Source organism: Emys orbicularis, chromosome 25 (assembly GCF_028017835.1).
Source record: "Emys orbicularis isolate rEmyOrb1 chromosome 25, rEmyOrb1.hap1, whole genome shotgun sequence".
NCBI lineage: Eukaryota > Metazoa > Chordata > Testudines > Emydidae > Emys > Emys orbicularis.
Window position 1 is genome coordinate 2,230,771 of NC_088707.1, and position 17,664 is coordinate 2,248,434.

General features: G+C 57.2%; 1 protein-coding gene across 1 annotated transcript; it reads left to right on the forward strand.

Moving 5' to 3' along the window:
• The first annotated feature begins 262 nt into the window (after positions 1-262).
• Positions 263-16,936, forward strand: JUP (junction plakoglobin). Its single transcript, XM_065422620.1, has 13 exons — positions 263-479; positions 1,985-2,238; positions 3,091-3,329; positions 4,139-4,340; positions 6,705-6,849; positions 8,158-8,261; positions 12,140-12,478; positions 13,097-13,252; positions 13,799-13,918; positions 14,183-14,333; positions 14,942-15,063; positions 15,967-16,006; positions 16,803-16,936. The coding sequence occupies exons 1-13, from the start codon at positions 263-265 to the stop codon at positions 16,934-16,936; spliced, it is 2,223 nt and encodes a 740-aa protein (XP_065278692.1).
• The last annotated feature ends 728 nt before the right edge of the window (positions 16,937-17,664 follow it).

Sequence of the window (17,664 nt, forward strand, 5' to 3'; positions counted from 1 at the left end):
CAACACGAGAGGCAAAGTGCTGAGCTGTGGGATTTGTCATCTTGGTTCATCCTTTCATCTCGTTAATAAGAAAACGGCAGATAGTGATCTCTGCATGTGTGGGAGGGTCACGGGCGAGCAGCACTTAGCTACTGATGGTGTGTTAGCCTGGGTCTGTGAGGGGAGGGGGGGATTCTGGCCAGGAAAGCTGTCTGCTGGCTCAGTTTGCCCATGTGCTGGATGGAGTCTCTAACTTCCTTCCCCTTCTCCCTGCAGAGCAGCAATGGAGGTGATGAACATGATGGAGCAGCCGATCAAGGTGACGGAGTGGCAGCAGACCTACACCTACGACTCTGGCATACATTCTGGGGTGAACACCCAGGTGCCGTCGGTCAGCAGCAAATGCATGGCGGATGACGAGGACCTCTACGCCAAGCAGTACACCATCAAGACAACCACCTACAGAGAGGCGGGGAGCCAGGGCCTGGGCCCAGCGGCAGGTACGGGACACAGGTGGCCAGGATATAAAGTTGGTGATGAGCAAACCAGATGCTCGGATGGGGGTTGTGCAGAAATTCTAGTGCTCCATCCCAGCCTTTCTCCATCTCCCACACACAATCTCCCATGTCCTATACTTGATCTACCCCACTCTGGACGCATCTCCATAAATCCTTTGTCTTCTCCATGCCTGGGCTGTCACTGCAGCTTAAAATACCTTCCCCTGTCTCCCTGCCCTGGTGAACTGTTGGCAGCACGTCTGAGTGCAGGAAGGATCTCATACAGAGAGGGTATTTTGTGGCGTAACCACATCTCTAATTCTGAGCTCGGTCTCCACGTATGCCTCAATGGCGCTTTAAGCTGTGTTCTCGAGATAGGAGCCGTCTGATCCCAGCCTAGTGATCAGCCATCTGTGCCTCTCAATTACCTGGATGCTCAGGGACTGTTTGCAAAACTGTTCCCAGGCATTCAGCTTGTCGCTTGCACACAGTAGCTGGTGATGGTGCGACTCTGGCATGTCTGAAACAGAGGGGAAGAAAACCAGAAAAATGTTCTCTTCCTCCCCTTTTTCCCTGTACCCCAAACACCTGCACATCGTTAGCAGAGCCTGCCATAGCCGGAATGACAACTGTCTTGGCAGGTACAATACCCAGGCTGGGCTGAGGTGGGGAGGGACAGCTTCTGTGACGCTAAGTAGAAGACCCTGGCTCTGTTTCTCTCTAACTAGAGAGTGAATCATTGAACTCTTACCTGCTAACGCTGGACTCGGTTCTAGTGGCTCTCTCCTGTATTTATCTCTGAGTAAAGGGATCAGATTACTGGTCCCAGATGGTAAATCCCCTTTCCCGCAGAAGAGGCACAGTGCTGCAGTGTGCTGCTTTAGCCTAGATACTTCCTGCAGCATCAGAAGGGGGGTTTCCATCCAGGCAGGTAATCCACCTCTCCGAGGCTGTTGCTAGGTGGACGGAAGAATCCTTTGTCCCAGCCCTGAGCGAAGTAGCTAGGTTGACCTAAGTTCTAGGTGTAGACCAGGCCTTACAGTGGAGTAGCTCAGGCCCTACCCTGGCCCTAGGCAATGGTGTGATTTGGGGATGGTTTGTCTGCTAGGAACTGGACCAAAGCCACCAGCCGTTCCCAGAGGTTACAGGTGGCAATTGGTGGTAAGAGCTGGATCTGTCCCAACAAACCCCACGGTGAAAGGCCTCCAAATGCCATTCCAATCCCCTGAGCCAGCTGGTCCCAACTTGCAAATGCCCTTAATTTTTTTTTTAATTAACAGGCCTTGTGTGACAATTCCCTAATTATGCTGCCTAATTAAGTGTTCCCTTATCTCTCTGCTGCGGTATCTGTTTACAGCGTGGCTCCTTGCGGGGCGTGCTGGGATGCTGACGTTACCGGTGTCCTTTTGTTAAGCTCCTGCTCAGCTAATTGAAATCTGGAGGCCTGGCAGTGAACTCTGCGGCGCTTGGGAGTTTAACATTCTCTCCCCCTCTGCTCCCTGCAGCAGCAGACATGGAGTCTCAGCTGGCCATGACACGGGCCCAGCGTGTCCGGGCTGCCATGTACCCAGAGACCGTGGAGGACCGATCCCTGCTCATGACCACTCACATCGAGGGCCAGCAGACCAATGTGCAGAGGCTAGCCGAGCCCTCGCAGATGCTGAAATCTGCCATTGTGCATCTGATCAACTACCAGGACGATGCGGAGCTGGCCACCCGGGCCATCCCGGAGCTCACCAAGCTGCTGAATGACGAGGACCCGGTAAGGGAGCAAACTCTGCTCAGTGCACGCTCTTGTCCGGGGCGTGCTCTGGGACTCCGGCTACAAGCCTCCTAGCTGCGTGCTTGCCTGGAAGCATAGCTCTGGAGGGGGAGGCTGCTGCAACGTGCCTGGGACCTCAGAGGAGATACAGCCAACGCTGACCAACGCCCTTCTCCTTTGTAAAGCACTGTGGTCACATGGCCCATCCCCCCTGCTGCAGCTAGGGGGGACCCGACCCAGGACAGCTGTGTCCCTTTACATCTGTACTCAGTGCTTCCCCTCCCCCTCCTGTCCTTTTACTACCTCGTGTGACCTTAGCGCTCCTGGCTTAGGCCAGATGGCCAGACAGGGCAGCCTGCACCCTAGTGCTGCATAGATTCCAAGGCCAGAAGGGACCGTTGTGACCTCCTATATGCGCAGGCCAGAGAGCTGCCCCAAAAGACCACCTAGAGCAGAGCTTTTAGAAAAACCTGACGCATTGCCCCCCTGGCTGTTTCTCCCTTCCCACCCCCTGCTGTGCCAGAGCGCCTGAGCCCTGGCCACCGCCCGCCCTGCTGCTGTGCGTTGTGGAACCGTTTTGTTAAATAGCTGCCCTCGCACAAGTATCCCTCGTTCTTCTAGCTGTGCGGGCTCTCAGCCCCTTGAGCAGAGTCTTTCCCACCCCTCTGGCCCAGCAGATCAGTAAGGTACAGCGGATCCAGCTGCCCCACGTGCAGCGCTATCCACCTGAAAGGCAAGAAACCTCTTCTGGCTTCTTTAGTGGGAGACTCGGCTCCCTCGCTGCTCTGTAATCTCCTGGTTCATAGCGTTGGCTGGGACCCCTCTCCCATCTGCAGCCATCTCTCTCCCCAGGTTGTGGTCAGCAAAGCGGCCATGATAGTGAACCAGCTGTCCAAGAAGGAGGCATCGCGCCGTGCCCTGATGCAGTCCCCACAGATTGTGGCAGCGGTGGTGCGTGCCATGCAGCACACCAGCGACTTGGACACGGCCCGCTGCACCACCAGCATCCTGCACAACCTCTCACACCACCGTGAGGGGCTCCTGGCCATCTTCAAATCTGGAGGCATCCCAGCTCTCGTGCGGATGCTCAGGTACCAGGCGGCAATGTGCAGGTGTACGGCGCCGAGTTGACGGGCTCTGGAGTGACTGCTAATGCTGCGCTCACCCAGAGTCTGTTCAGGGGGACAGCTGCTTGCTGTATAGTGTGGCTGGGAGGGAGCGGAGCCAGGGCAGGTGAGAGGCATTGATAGCGCTCTGGTACGGCCAGTCTACTGGCATTGCAAAGCTCGTTGTCTGACAACTGCTGCAGGCCTGGTCAGTAGGCTGCAGGCTTAGCCGAGCCCATTCCCTAGTCAAAGAGGCATCTTTGCTTTCTCGCTTGGAATCTCCTCTGCCGAGCTGGCTACGCAGTCTCCTGAGCTTATAGCGCTTTGCGAAATCCAGAGACTCCCTCCATCTGGCCACCCTGGCCAGAGTGGGAATGCCCCAGATGTCTGTTTTGGGCCCCCCTGGTGTTGCGCTCACCAGTGAGGTTTAAGCTGTGCTTGAGAAGTGACTGCTGGGCTAGCGAGGAGCGGAGCTAGGGACAGCACAGTGCTCGCTTCTGTTCCATGCTGATCCCAGGGGGGCTGAACTTTTCCAGCACCGCGCTTCGATGGCCACTTGCCAGGGGGCCACACCCAACTGGCATAAAATGGTGCTGCCTGCAGCAGCCCTTCCATTCCTAATACGGAGGTGCAGTCTGCCAGAACTACACCTCCCAGCATGCAGTGCCCGGTACCGCTCTGCGGCCTGCCTTCCCATGGGCTGTCCTCCCCATAGCAAGCATGAAGGCGCCCACACATCGGCCTTCAGCCACCTGCTGCTGTGGCCTGATTCCCCGTCATGCTTTCGTCCCTAGCTCTCCGGTCGAGTCGGTCTTGTTCTACGCAATCACCACCCTGCACAACCTGCTGCTGTACCAGGAAGGCGCCAAGATGGCGGTGCGCCTGGCTGATGGCCTCCAGAAGATGGTTCCCCTGCTGAACAAGAACAACCCGAAATTCCTCGCCATCACCACTGACTGCCTTCAGCTCCTAGCCTACGGAAACCAGGAGAGCAAGGTGAGCCTGCTGCCAGCCCTGGCTCCTTCGTCGCCTTGTAGCATTTGTCCTGTGGCTGCTAGGATCCGGGAATAGGTGGGAAGTGGAGGCTGCTGTCAGTGGACAGCCTGGTCTGCATTGTCAGCTCGTCCATTAATTAGAACCAGCGAAACTACTGGCGTGAGAGTGAGCGTGGAAGGTTCGAACACTCCCTCTCTGCTCTTGCAGTGCCCACTAGCCTGGATACTTGGTACTGCAGCACTAAATGCCATGGTAGCTCAGCTCCAGCAGGTGAGCAGTTCTATCCCAAACCCCTCAGCCCATCCTGCTCCCAACGGCAAGTTTAGCTCTCCTGCTGGACTTGTCTAGGCTGGAAGGACAGTACAGAAATGTATTTATAGCCTTAAAGAAAGACCCTCTTTTCCCTACTCTTGTGTGACAGTCGTTGTGTGTAAACCCTCCTGACAAAGGCTTGGCTGCCCGGAATAGCACAGAAACACAGCAGTCATTGCCAGCAGGTACTGCCTGCTGCGTGTGCAGCAGAAACTGGATCCCCGGTTACAGACGCCAGAGAAGTTACGCTTCCACTGAATAGTAGCAAACCCTCTGGGCTGCTACGTAGGCCGAGCCTACGCTACAGGCACTACAGCGGCGTAGCCATGTCTACACCGGGGGGGAGACCGAACTGCGGTGCGCAGGGGTGGAATTTCTCATACCACTGAGCGCCGTAGCTATGTTGACCCTACTGAGTCTAGACCAGGCCGAAGTCTTCATCCTTTTCAGGCCGGGTGGCTGTTCTGTGTGGGGCTCTTGGCGTTTGGGTGGGGAAGTTGCACTGAATTTGCTGCGCACAAAGTGCAGTGGGCCGTCTAGTCTAGTGTCCTGTGACTTTAATCCTGAAAGTTTGAGTCAGATTTTAAGTTGCACAATGGACCTGCAGACTATCCTGGTGCCCTGGTTATAGAATCACAGAAATGTGGGGCTGGAAGGGACCTCGAAGTCAAGTCCAGCCCTCTGCACTAGGGCAGGACCACGTGAACCTAGACCATCCCTGACAGGTGTTCGTCCAACCTGTTCTTAAAAGGCTCCAGCGATGGGGAATCCACAGCCTCTCTGTGAAGCCTGTTCCAGAGCTTAGCTACCCTGAGAGTCAGAGACTTCTTCCTCGTATCTCACCGAGATCTCCCCTCCTGCAGACTAAGCCCATTACTGCTTCTCCTGTGGACATGAACAATTGATCCCCGTTGTCTTTATAACAGCCCTTAGTATGTCTGCAGACTGTTCTCAGGTCCCCCCCTCAGTCATCTTTTCTCAAGACTAAACATGCCCTTCGTAGTCCGGGTTTCCTAAACCTTTTAACCTTTTTTTGTTGCTCTGCTTTGGACTCTCTCCAATTTGTCTGCGTCTTTCCAAAGTGTGGCACCCAGGATTGGACACGACTCCAGCTGGGTCCTCACCAGTGCCGAGTAGAGCCTGACCGTTACCTCCCGGGTTTTACACACGACACCCCTGTTCATACACCCCAGAATGAGATTAGTCTCTTTCACAGCTTCATCACAGCGATGACTCCTATTCAGTTTGATCCGCTAGAACCCCCAGATCTCTTTCAGTAGAACTACTACCTAGCCGGTTAGTCCCCAGTTTGCAGTTGTGCATTTGATCCCCCCACACACCCACCCTCTAAGTGAAGTACTTTGCACTTGTCTTTGTTGAATTTCATCCTCTTGTTGATTTCAGACCAATTCCCTAATTTTGTCAAGGTTGTTTTGAATTCTACTCCTGTCTTCCAAAGTGCCTACTACCTTTTCCCAGCTTGGTGTCACCTGCACATTCCATAAGCATAGTCTCCGTGCTGTTATCCAAGTAATTAATGACCATCTGGAATAGCACTGGACCCAGGACTGACCCCTGTGGGACCCCACATCCTCGCAGTTTGACCGCGAACCATTGATAGCTACTCTGAGTCTGCTCTTTCAGCCAGTTGGGCGCCCACCTTTCAAGTATTTTCGTCTAGACCACATCTCCCTAGTTCTGTTATGAGAACCTCATGGGGGACTGTGTCAGAAGCTTTCCTAAAATCATGATATTGCATCTTCTGCTTCCCCCCCACCCCTAGGCCAGTAACCGTTATATTTGGGGGGGGGGTAGTTTTGACATGTTTAGCACTTCCAGGGTGAAACCAAGCTGGGAGGCTCCTATTCACACGGAGTTGGATCCAGTTGAGTCCCGAGAGCAGAGCAGATATTCCTGCTAATGCAGTAGCGCCCCGCTCAGTGGCTTGTGTGTAAATGTTCGGGATTAATCGGAGTTCTCTGGCAGCACCTGACGTCTGCGGATACCCCTTGTGGCCACCCTCTGGAGGGCTAACGCTGCTTTCTCTTGCAGCTGATTATTTTGGCCAACGGGGGACCCCAAGCCCTGGTGCAGATCATGCGCAGCTACACCTACGAGAAGCTGCTCTGGACCACCAGCCGGGTGCTCAAGGTCCTGTCTGTGTGTCCCAGCAACAAGCCTGCCATTGTGGAGGCCGGTGAGTGAGCCCTGCGAAGGGGGGGGCGGGCCTGGGATGGAGGGGGCTGGTTAAGACTCAGCAGCTGGAGCAAACTGGGCTGTGGCCCTTTCCAGGCACCGCTGGACATTGCTCTCTTCCAAGGCACATGAACTAACGCGAGGTGCGGAACTGTGCCCTGTCTCAGCCTCTGGGCCAGCAGGAACCGGCAGCATCGGGCTCCTACTTTGATGTCAGTTATGGCTTGAGAAGTCCCTGAGCTGCTCTGTAATGGAAATAAGCCGGTGCCTGGTACCGCGCTCCTATTCAGCAAGATGTGATGTGGATTTAATTTCCATTTGTCACGTCACTTTGCTTCCAGCTGTGCTGCCTGTTACTCTTAATGAGGCCTTCATCTGAGACCCTCTAAGATGACAGTGTTAATTGTAACATCCTAACACTTCCCCTTATTAAGATTCCCAGCTCTCCCATCCCCTTCCATTGCAGTGAAGTTAAAAAGCACCTCTAGCAGCTCTCTCCAGACAGCACCTGTCCCCCACTGCTCACCCGTCCACCCCTGCAGCGTCCCCAAGCACTAGCTGTGTGGTTGGTCCCTCTAGGCTTCCGTATGACTGTCTAGAACTTAGTGTTCTAACGCCACCTGGTTACAGTCTCCTCTACTCCCAGCAGGACGCTGCCCACACTTGTCACTTGCTCGAATGCCATGGAGTGACAGTCTGTCTTGGCACGTCCCTTGCCATGTTGGCTGGGTCTCTGCTCCCATGGCCTGTCACCTGTTTCCAGAGAGCTTGTATGGAGGAGAGGCATTTCCAGGAGGTCGTAGTGACTGGTTCCTCTAGGTGCACAGACACCTCTGACGGGAGGTGGGCCTGTTATTGCCTTTACTCGAGGTGGGGGCCCTTTATGGAAGCAGCCAGTGCAGTAGCGAAGCTACAGGGATGGGTTAATCTCTGATTAGTGCCTTGTGTCAGGGTTGCCTTCCCAGCCTTGCCACGAGTTGGGCACTCGTCCTCTTTGGCTTCTTATACAGGCCAGTGGAAACTTCTTGAGGACAGATGCTGTTGTTGTTTTTTTGCTTTGGCTTGTGCAGACACATGCTTCTGGGGGAGGGCGAGGGGGCAGAATTGCTCCCGGCCCTGTTGGCCAGCTGTGATGCTGCCTTTGTGACTCTACAGTACAAGGAGAGATGGTGGCCTCAGACTTAGTGTTGCAAAGGGCTGTCTGAAGAGCCCAAACCCATGTGTAGCCTCTCTCTGAGAGCTGATGGTGCTGGGCGGCTCGGCTGTTGGGGCTAATTACAGCTGGGCTGGGCTCTGTTTCCTCCCTCAGGTGGCATGCAGGCTCTGGGGAAACATCTGACCAGCTCTAGCCCAAGGCTCGTACAGAACTGCCTGTGGACCTTGAGGAACCTCTCTGATGTGGCCACCAAGCAGGTGAGTGCACAAGAATTCAGCCGTTGTAGAAGCCTCAAATAAGCATTTCCAAGGCCTGTTCCTGAATAGACTGTAGAGCATTAATCACCTGTCTGGTGCTCTGTGGGGATACCTGATCTTAGCCTGTTCTGCACTGAGCCCAACATCCACAGTCCAGAGGGGATGTTCTTACCCAGCTTTGACTCCCAGGAGCAGCTCCCTTCACAATCCGGTTGCAATGGTATGCTTGCTATGGGGCCAGCGGGAAGTAATGGAAATCCTAGAAATGTGGGGCTGGAAGGGACTTTGAGAGATCCAAGTCCAGCCCCTGAGCTGGGGCAGGACCAAGTAACCCTAAACCCTCACTGACAGGTGTTTGTCCAACCTGCTCTTGAACTGCTCCGGTGACAGGGATTCCACAGCCGCCCATGGAACCGTGTCCCAGAGCTTAACTGCCCTGAGAGTTCTTCCTAAATCTCCGGTGGTGCCAAGTGAGCCCATTACATGTCCTACTTCCAGCGGCCATGGAGAACAATTGATCCACGTCCTCTTTATACCAGCCCTTAACGTGTTCAAAGATTGTCAGGTCCCCCCCTCAGTCTCCTTTGCTCAAGACTAAACATGCCCAGATTTTTAACCTTTCCTCCCAGGTCAGGTTTTCTGAACCTTTGATCACTTTTATTGTTCTCTCCTGGGCTGTCTCCAATTTGTCCGCAGCTTTCCTAAAGCGCGGTGCCCAGAACTGCACACAGGACTCCAGCCGAGTCCTCACCAGCGCAGAGTAGAGTGAGACAGTTACCTCCCGTGTCTAACATAGAACACTCCCGTTCCTACACCCCGGAATGAGATCAGCCTTTTTCGCAGCTGCATCACGTTGACTCAGATTCAATAGGTGACCCGCTAGTTCCTTTTTCAGCATTAATTCCGCCTAGATGGTTATTCCCCAGTTTGTAGCTGTGCATTTGATTTGTTTCCTTGCCAGCTGAAGTACTTCACACTTGTCTTTATTGAATTTCATCTTGTGGATTTCCGACTAATTCTCTAATTTGTCCATTTGTTTTGAATTCTAATCCTGTCCTCCAAAGTGCTTGTGACTCACCCAGCTGGGTGTCATCTGCAAATCCTAGAATCAGACTCTCCACTCCATTCTCCAAGTCATTAATGAACATATTGAATGGTACTGGACCTAGACCTGAGCCCCGCAGCACCCCACTAGAGACGCCCTGCCAGTTTGGCAGTGAGCCATTGATCGCTACTCGCTGAGAACAGTCTTTCAACCAGCTGGGCACCCACCTTTATAGTCATTTTATCTAGACCCCAGTTCTTTAGTTGGCTTATGGGACTCTTATGCGGGACTGTCAAAAGCCTTGCTAAAATTAAGGTACTGCTTCCCCCATCCACTGGGCCAGTTACCCTGCCAAATGCTGGCTTCCTAGTGCTCCGGGTCTCCCAACGGCTCTTGGGGGCAGTCACACGGGGATGGCAGTCTGTGCTCTCCCTGCCCATGTCTGACTTGCACTCCATCTCCAGGACCCAGTGGGGAGAAGGCGAACTCTTTCCCCTGCCACAAGCCTGTGAGAACATGCTTCTGCGGGTTGCCAGCCCACGCACCGCACCCACTGGGGTGGGGCTAGGAGCCAGGCCAAGGCATAAGCTGTTGTGTCAGCACCCTTGGAAAGGTGTCTCCGGTGTTCATCTGCTGCAGAACCGGTGCTGGGGCTTGCTTCTGACTTCCCAGGGCTGGTGCCAGACTGTTCTGACACCCATTGTTCATCAGGCTGATCGTATCCGTGGAAGGAGAGTGGGAGCAAGGCTGGGGAGGGCGGGGTGGAGTCCGGACGAGGAAGGCGCCCCTGAAGTTTCCCCAAGCTGCTTGCTTTGACACCCAGGGTTCCACTGACAGACATTCCTCCCTCCCCTGCACCCCCCGCTTTTCCACTGCTTCCTGATGTGTTCCCCACATGGTGCTTGGCTTGCCCCTCTTCATGGATTAGGGTCTGATGCAGCGTGGAAAGTATTTGGGATCGTTTTTGGAAGGCATGTAACTCAGTCTCCAGTGAGATTAACAAATGAAACATTTGGTGGTCAGGCTCTGCCGAATAGCAAACAGGGGAATGCAGCTTTGTCTGCTGACTTAACTCCTTCACGTCCTCTGTCTAACCAGGACCCCCCCCATCCCTACCTTCATCTCCCACGGTCCTTCTGGCGATTCTTAAATCCCTCAGTCCTGCCACTAGTGACCCTCACGATCACCCAAAGTGCGCGTGCTGGCTTGCCATGCTGCTCTGAACAGCTGGGCATTGTATCACTTGCATGTTTCCGGCAGGGGAAACCTGGCGAAGATACTAAACTCCTAAGTAAAGCTGCACATGTCTGGCACATCTGTAGCTCACGCTGTCCAAACAGTGCAGAGAGCTAGCTATGGTTACAGGGGTCGAGAGGCCTTGGACTTTTGTTCTAAGAAAACATTGCCGCGAGCAAGACTCTTACTGCATCAAGATGCCCTGCTTGAGTTGGAACAATAGTTGGCCTTTGGCATGGGGAAGGGTTGTGAATTGTGCCTGTTCTCAGGCCTGCTGGAGTCTGCCAAGCCGTAGACCCAAATAGCACAGCCTTGGGGCCCCAGAGGGAGCCTGGTTCCCAGGGGAAGGACAGCATCTGGGTGGTACCTTGTAATCTTCACTCGGAGGAGTTAAATGGGCAGATCTCCAGTGTGAGCAGATAAAAACACCCCAGCTTCTTACTGCATGCTCCAAGCAGGCTTTGAGGGAGAGCAGAGAGGTGGGGGGATAGTTTGCAGCTCTATAATTCTCCCTTGTGAGGGCCCTCCAGGAAACGTTCCCACCTGCCGAGGTGTCGCTGGCTGCCTGACGTTCCAGCCGATCTCTGCCTTCTACAAATCTAATCTCCCTGGCACGGGGGTGGGGTGAACAGGCTTGGTTGGTGTTCAGAGGAATGCGAGTCTTTCACAATCTGCCCTTCATCTGTACAATGCTCTGCATTGTCTTTACCAGGGGGCTACGCGTCCTTCGAGGCTGTGTCCTGATGGGGTGCAATTGGGGTTCTGAATCCCTGACCCCGAAATCATCGTTCCTCTAGCTCGCTTGGGGATGGGGACCGGAGCTCACCGGGCCCTCTGCAATGACGCCCGTGTGGTCGTCTCCGATGAATCTGTCCAATGCATCCTGTGCCTAGGCTCCTCCCCTGTCAGCATGCTCTGACAGCAACACTTGCTAACTTCACCTTCCTTCTCCCCTCTCCCGCTGTAGCCTGGCACAGTCTGGCTAGGTGCCCTAATGCCAGAGCTGGCATCTCCCTGAAACCAGTTCGCCAGGCTTCGGGCTAGCTAAGCATTCTCCTGGCACGTAGGGACGGATGTCTCCAAAGCATTGGGCTGGTGACTCCCAGGCCTACTGGCCCTCATGGGCCAGGGCCGTTGCCAGCCAGGACTGCTGGGAGCTGGCATGCGGGCTCCTGTGCAGCTAGAGTGTAGTGTCTGGTGAATCCGGTGACAGCCGGCCAATCCGAGCAGAGATGGCTTTCCCAGCTCCCCGTGGCCTGAAGCGGCCCCTTAGGCAGAGAGTTGTGTTTTTGGAGGTGTTGGCAGAGGATTCACTGCACGGAGGAGCCTGCTTTGACGTGAGATGGCTCAGCTGTGTGAAGAGCCGAGCAGCTCTGCTTCCACCTTATAAAGCAGTGGGGCAGGAGGGAGCAGAGCTCTGGGAAAGGGCCTGGGGCTATTTACGATGCAGCGTGTGGCTGCAGCAGAGCTGAGCCCAACGAGGAGGGGACAGGCCGGGCCTAGTCCATTGGCTTGTCCGTGCTGCGGTTGGTGGTCTCCGGCTGAAGAGGACAGTGTGACGTCTTGCCTCTGCTCTCACCTACTCACTGTTCTGTAGGAGGGGCTAGATGGCGTCCTCAAGATCCTGGTCAACCAGCTGAGCTCGGACGACGTGAACGTGCTGACCTGCGCCACCGGCACCCTCTCCAACCTGACCTGCAACAACAGCAAAAACAAGACCCTGGTCACGCAGTCCAACGGGGTGGAAGCCCTGATCCACACCATCCTGAGGGCGGGCGACAAGGAGGACATCACCGAGCCGGCTGTCTGTGCCCTGCGGCACCTCACCAGCCGGCACCCGGAGGCAGAGATGGCCCAGAACTCGGTGCGGCTCAATTACGGCATCCCGGCGATCGTCAAGCTCCTCAACCAGCCCAACCAGTGGCCGCTGGTCAAGGTAAAACTGCAGGAGGGGCGTCCTGGGGGTGGGGGGGGACGCTGGGGCTCAGCGGAGCTCTGCCTGATGCCCAGCGAGCCACGCTAGCGTCCCCCACTGAGCTCCCTGCGGAGGAGAGGGCACTGGTTTGAGCCACATTTACCCATTGTTCACCCCGCGGGGGCTCGGCAGTCGAGCTCTGGCTCCCTGTCTGCCCCCAATCATGTTCTGCAGGCGGTAAGAGGACGGGGCTGGTGCTGGTCTCTTCTTGAATCAATATTGGTCCTTCTGCTCCCGGCAGCAGGGAAGTAGGTGGATCCCTTTATGGAAATGCTGCAGGCTGACTAGAGGCTTAAAAGCCACCACCTGCTGTGTGAGCTGTGGGGGCGAAGGAAGGTGGCTTCTCGCTGTAGGCGCTGGCAGGTAGCGGCTGGTTCTGAACCCCCTGCCGAGTGCCTACAGAGCTGGTGCAGCATAGGCTCTGCCGCCGGACTCCTGCCGGGGGCACGGGAGGTTAAAACGCGAACAGTCCCGCTCCTGGCACATCAAGTTCCTCTCTCGAATGGAGAAGTCCTGAGCGCCTACAGCGGCTGCCTCAGCCATTGCCCTGTCTGATGGCCTCTTCCTCCTCTCTTCCAGGCCACTATCGGGCTGATCCGCAACCTGGCCCTGTGCCCGGCTAACCATGCCCCGCTGCAGGAGGCTGCCGTGATCCCTCGCCTGGTCCAGCTGCTGGTGAAGGCTCACCAAGACGCCCAGCGCCATGTGGCAGCTGGCACGCAGCAGCCGTACACAGTGAGTACAGATGCGGGAGGGGCCAATGGCCGAGCTGGGGACCGCCTGCCCGGTGGGGCCTTTCCCTGTGTCCCAGGGCTCCCAGTGCACTCGGCCCCTGGAACCCCCCTGGGTGCTGCTGGGCATGTGGGTAAGGCTGCTGTCACCGGGCCGTAGTCCTGGACATGCAGCGCTGCAGCAGCTGCTCCTGCCCTCTGGTGACTGCCCGTGGCAGCAGCAGCGGCCGTGTATGCACCAGAACGGCCAGGGGTGCAGTTGGCTCGCAGGAAGACATGGCTGGATGCTCCGCACAGTGCACCGGGCGTGCCAGGGCCTGGCCCTCCTCTCCATCCCATACAAGGACTGGTCTCTAAGCAGAGGCCACTTGGTGTTCAGAGCGCCCCCTGGAGGCTGTAACTACTGTCAGCTGTGATGAACCATTGCAGGCAGGTGGGGGGCGGGGGAACTGTGCTCTGTCCCCCCTCCGGCCATGTACCATGCCCGTCCTGTGGGGCTGTGCGTTCCACACCTGTCGCCCCTTGGTGCTGATCACTGCTCCCTTTGCAGGATGGAGTGAAGATGGAGGAGATAGTGGAGGGGTGCACAGGAGCCCTGCATATTCTGGCCCGGGACCCAATGAACCGCATGGAGATCTTCCGACTCAACACGATTCCTCTCTTTGTGCAGGTTGGGCTTCGGGTTGCAGCACAAGGCAAAGGTGGGGGTGGGGTGCTTTCGGGAGGCCCGGGTGGCTTGTGGTGGTCCAGGTGGTTCTGAGCCCCTGTGCGTCCGATTGGCACGTGCAGGAATTGCCAGCTGCCTCCGGGGCTGGGTGAAGGGAGCTGGAGAAGTGGCTCTTGAACAGCCCTGCCGTGGCAGAGCTCGCGGTGTCAGGAGTGGAGAGGCGGCTGCAGCTCCCGCCACCTCACGCTGCTTTTCCTCCCCCGACAGCTGCTCTACTCCCCGGTGGAGAACATCCAGCGGGTGGCAGCCGGAGTGCTGTGCGAGCTGGCCCAGGACAAGGAAGCTGCTGACACGATTGATGCCGAGGGGGCCTCTGCTCCGCTGATGGAACTGCTGCATTCCAGGAACGAAGGCACAGGTGAGCCGAGCCCGCTGGAGCCGCGCGCTCGGAGCTGGGACTCCTAGCAGGGCTCGCACCGAGCTGCTTAGACGGCGCGTTCAGCAGTCCCTGGTTCTGTCCCGTTCTCATTCGGCTGCCTCGGGGCCGCCACCATCTGGAGAGTGGGTGCTGTAGCATGCCATCTCCCGGAGCCAGGCCCCCTAGCCAGCTAGGGTCCCACTGTCTCCTACACTCGGCACCCCCTCTGTGGCCCTCTCTGCCATGCACAGGGCTGCTAGGCCAGAAAACTCTCTTAAAGGAAGTGCCGTCGTCTCTCCCCTTCCCCCTCCACGGACGTTCCTTCTCACGCTAGGCTCCAGCCCCAGGGTTTGGGGGAGAGTGCACGGGCCCTGCTCCATGAAACGGTGCTGCGGCACCGGGGACGCTGGGGCTTGGAGGCTTTGGGGAATGTGATGGCAGAGCTGCTGTGACAGTCCGGTGGCAACGGGAAACGTAATTACATGCAGAGCCGCTCACTGAAGTGGAAATCCTTCAACCATCTGCCCGGAGAGAAGCGCGGCTCCCTCTGCCATTTGCTGGCATTTAGAGGTTTCCTCTTCCAACATTCCCCCCCCTCTCTGCTCCAGCCACCTATGCTGCAGCCGTGCTGTTCCGCATCTCCGAGGACAAAAACCCCGACTACAGGAAACGCGTCTCCGTCGAGCTCACCAACTCCCTCTTCAAACACGACCCTGCGGCCTGGGAAGCAGTGAGTGCCTGCCTGTTTTTTGGGGGGGCGGGGGGCTGCTTTTCCTTCTCGAACCGTTCGGGGCCAGCTCACGGTCCTGTTAGCGACGCAGGAGCTCTCCCCTCCCCCGGAGAGGAGCGCTATCGTCTCCCGTGAGATTGTTCTCGCACCGCCCTGCCCACGAATGGGGTTTGTACCCAGGGCATCTGGGAGGCCGCTTGGCTCCGCGGGTCCCTCCGTGGCTCAGGGAACGGCCTCCCCAGGGGATTCTAGGGGCTCCTTGGTTAAATGCGTCTGTAGTGGAACTTGGGCTGGGAAGAACATGAGCCACATCTTCCATGTAGCCCTGAGTGTGTGACCGTCCGCAACGGGAAGGGTGGGGGCAGGGCAGCAGCCCATAGGGTGCCTGTTTCTAGGTGGGAGGGGTTAGTAAACGGAGGGTGTAATGCTTGTACTGGGGGACTCGGGGCTGGAACATCTAAGCTCCATTTAGAAACTGGTCCAACATGCTACAGCCACAACCCTTGAGTCTCCCTGCACTGGGGCTGGTGGGCAAAGGGGCACCGTGGCAGCTGGGCTCCCTGTTGCTGCAGGCGTCTTGTTGGCACAGAATCCTGGCCACAAGTGGCCTCCTGGGGCTATCAGCCCGTGAGCTGGGCAGATAGCGATGCTCCTGAGCATCCCCAGGTAGCGCGAGGCCCCACCCCCACGCCCCAGGAGCTGTGATTCCTCCAATAAAACAGCCCAGCACTGGCACCACCCCAGAGACTGCAGGGACCCAGCACCATAGGGTCATGTTACTCTCCTCCCAAAAGCCATTGCTGCCGGGAAGAGCTAATTCCCAGCACGTGCGTGCCCCAAGCACCATGCGAAGGCTGACCCCGATCTGCGCCCTCGTGTTACCTGTGTGTCTCTCCTCCCTAGGCGCAGAGCATGATCCCAATCAACGAGCCATACCCAGAGGGTAAGTGCTGGGCATGTGCTTAGTGCAGCATGCCAAGCTCGGCAGGGCCGGTGTGTCCTGCCGGGGAACCAAACGGTGCCTCTGAGCTGGGGGCCCTGCTGGGCCGCTCGGCCGGAAGCACCCGGCAGGCGGCTGTAGCCTTCTGCCTCCGCTCCTCAGCGTGGCATCGCTTGGGCTGGCAGCAGAGCCGCGAGGGCTCCGTGCACGTCTGGCCGGCCAGGTTCTAGTGTCCGGGCCCAGGAGAACTGAACACTGGGCTACGAACAAACGCAGGCCCCAGGTGACTGGTGGCGTGGCGCTGCCATGCTCCGTACGTTGAGCTGAATTTCTCTGCCCCCTCCTGGGAGCCGCAGCCTCACTCGAACTGGAAGTGGGATGGCTCAGCAAGCTCGAGTCCTGTCAGCGTCCGCTCCCCTCTGGAAAGTCGCGCTGCTGCCTGTAGGCGAAGCGTGTGGCCGGGAGCTTTGCTGTCCCCGTGCGAAGGCCAGCTGGGCCTTTTATTCCTCCTACGTCAGGGCACGGGCCAGCCTCCAACAGGGTCAGGAAGAAACTTTCCCTGGGGCCGGTTATTCTATATCTGGCCATGTTGGGGTCTCCTGCAGTATTTGGTGCTGGCGCCTGTCAGGCCTTGGGCTCGATGGATCCCGGCTCTGACGCAGCCTAGGTGGCTGGGAGGGCGGCTGTAATGCTTGGATGGGAGCTGGGGTGTCCCCACCTGAGCACGGAGCTGGTGCTAATTCTCTGCTCAGTGGCTGGCGTGCAGGCTAACGGCTGCCCTCTCCCCTCTGCTGGCTAGATATGGATGCTGGTTATCGTATTTATTCGGGTGACGACCCCTTGGACATGAACATGGATATGGATGGAGACTATCCCATGGACGCCTACAGCGATGGCGTCCGAGGACACTACCCCGAACACATGCTCGCCTAACCTGCTCCTCAGGCACTGCACAAGGGTAGGGCCACCGCTGCCTTGCCTGGTGGGGAGCCCAGCTGGGAGGGGAGGAGGGACTGCCTCAACCTGGGCAGTGGTGAGGGAATTGTCCTGCTCCTGTCTGATGGCCGTGCCGAGCTGTGGCTGGATAGCCTGGTGTCTGGTGCACAGCTTTGGGACTGCCAGGGCTTCCATGAGCACATCTACTCTGCCAGCGTGTCCTTCCCTCTGGGCTCCTGGGCATCAGTTCGAGGGACCCAGGCACTTTCCCACTTCTAGGCAAGAGCCCAAGAACTAGGGCCAGGCAGGGGGCTTGGCGGGTCAGCGGTCCCCAAGCAATGAAGAGAGCGCCTAGCGGAGTCTGGGGTGACACTCCCCGGACCCATGAGAGCTACAAGCTTGGCCGAGCTGCAGTCCACACACCAGTGGCTGGCCGGGATGAAGGCAGGAGGAGGGTTAAGAGCTGCGGTGCATGACTGCTGCCATCCTGCAGACCAGCATTTCCACTGTTCCTGGCTGCTTGGGGGCTCTGGGGAAATCACCCCCTTCTGCCCCCTAGTGCTAGCTCCAGGCAGTCCCATGGTACCGAGAGCTGTGCACCCCCCAGAGGAGGTCTCCATGCCCTCCCAGCCCCTTCCCCACAAGTCAGGCCGTGGGTAGCTGGGTTAGTTTCCTCTCGTCCATTGTTACAAGGGAACGATGGCATGGGAACCATTGTCCAGCTG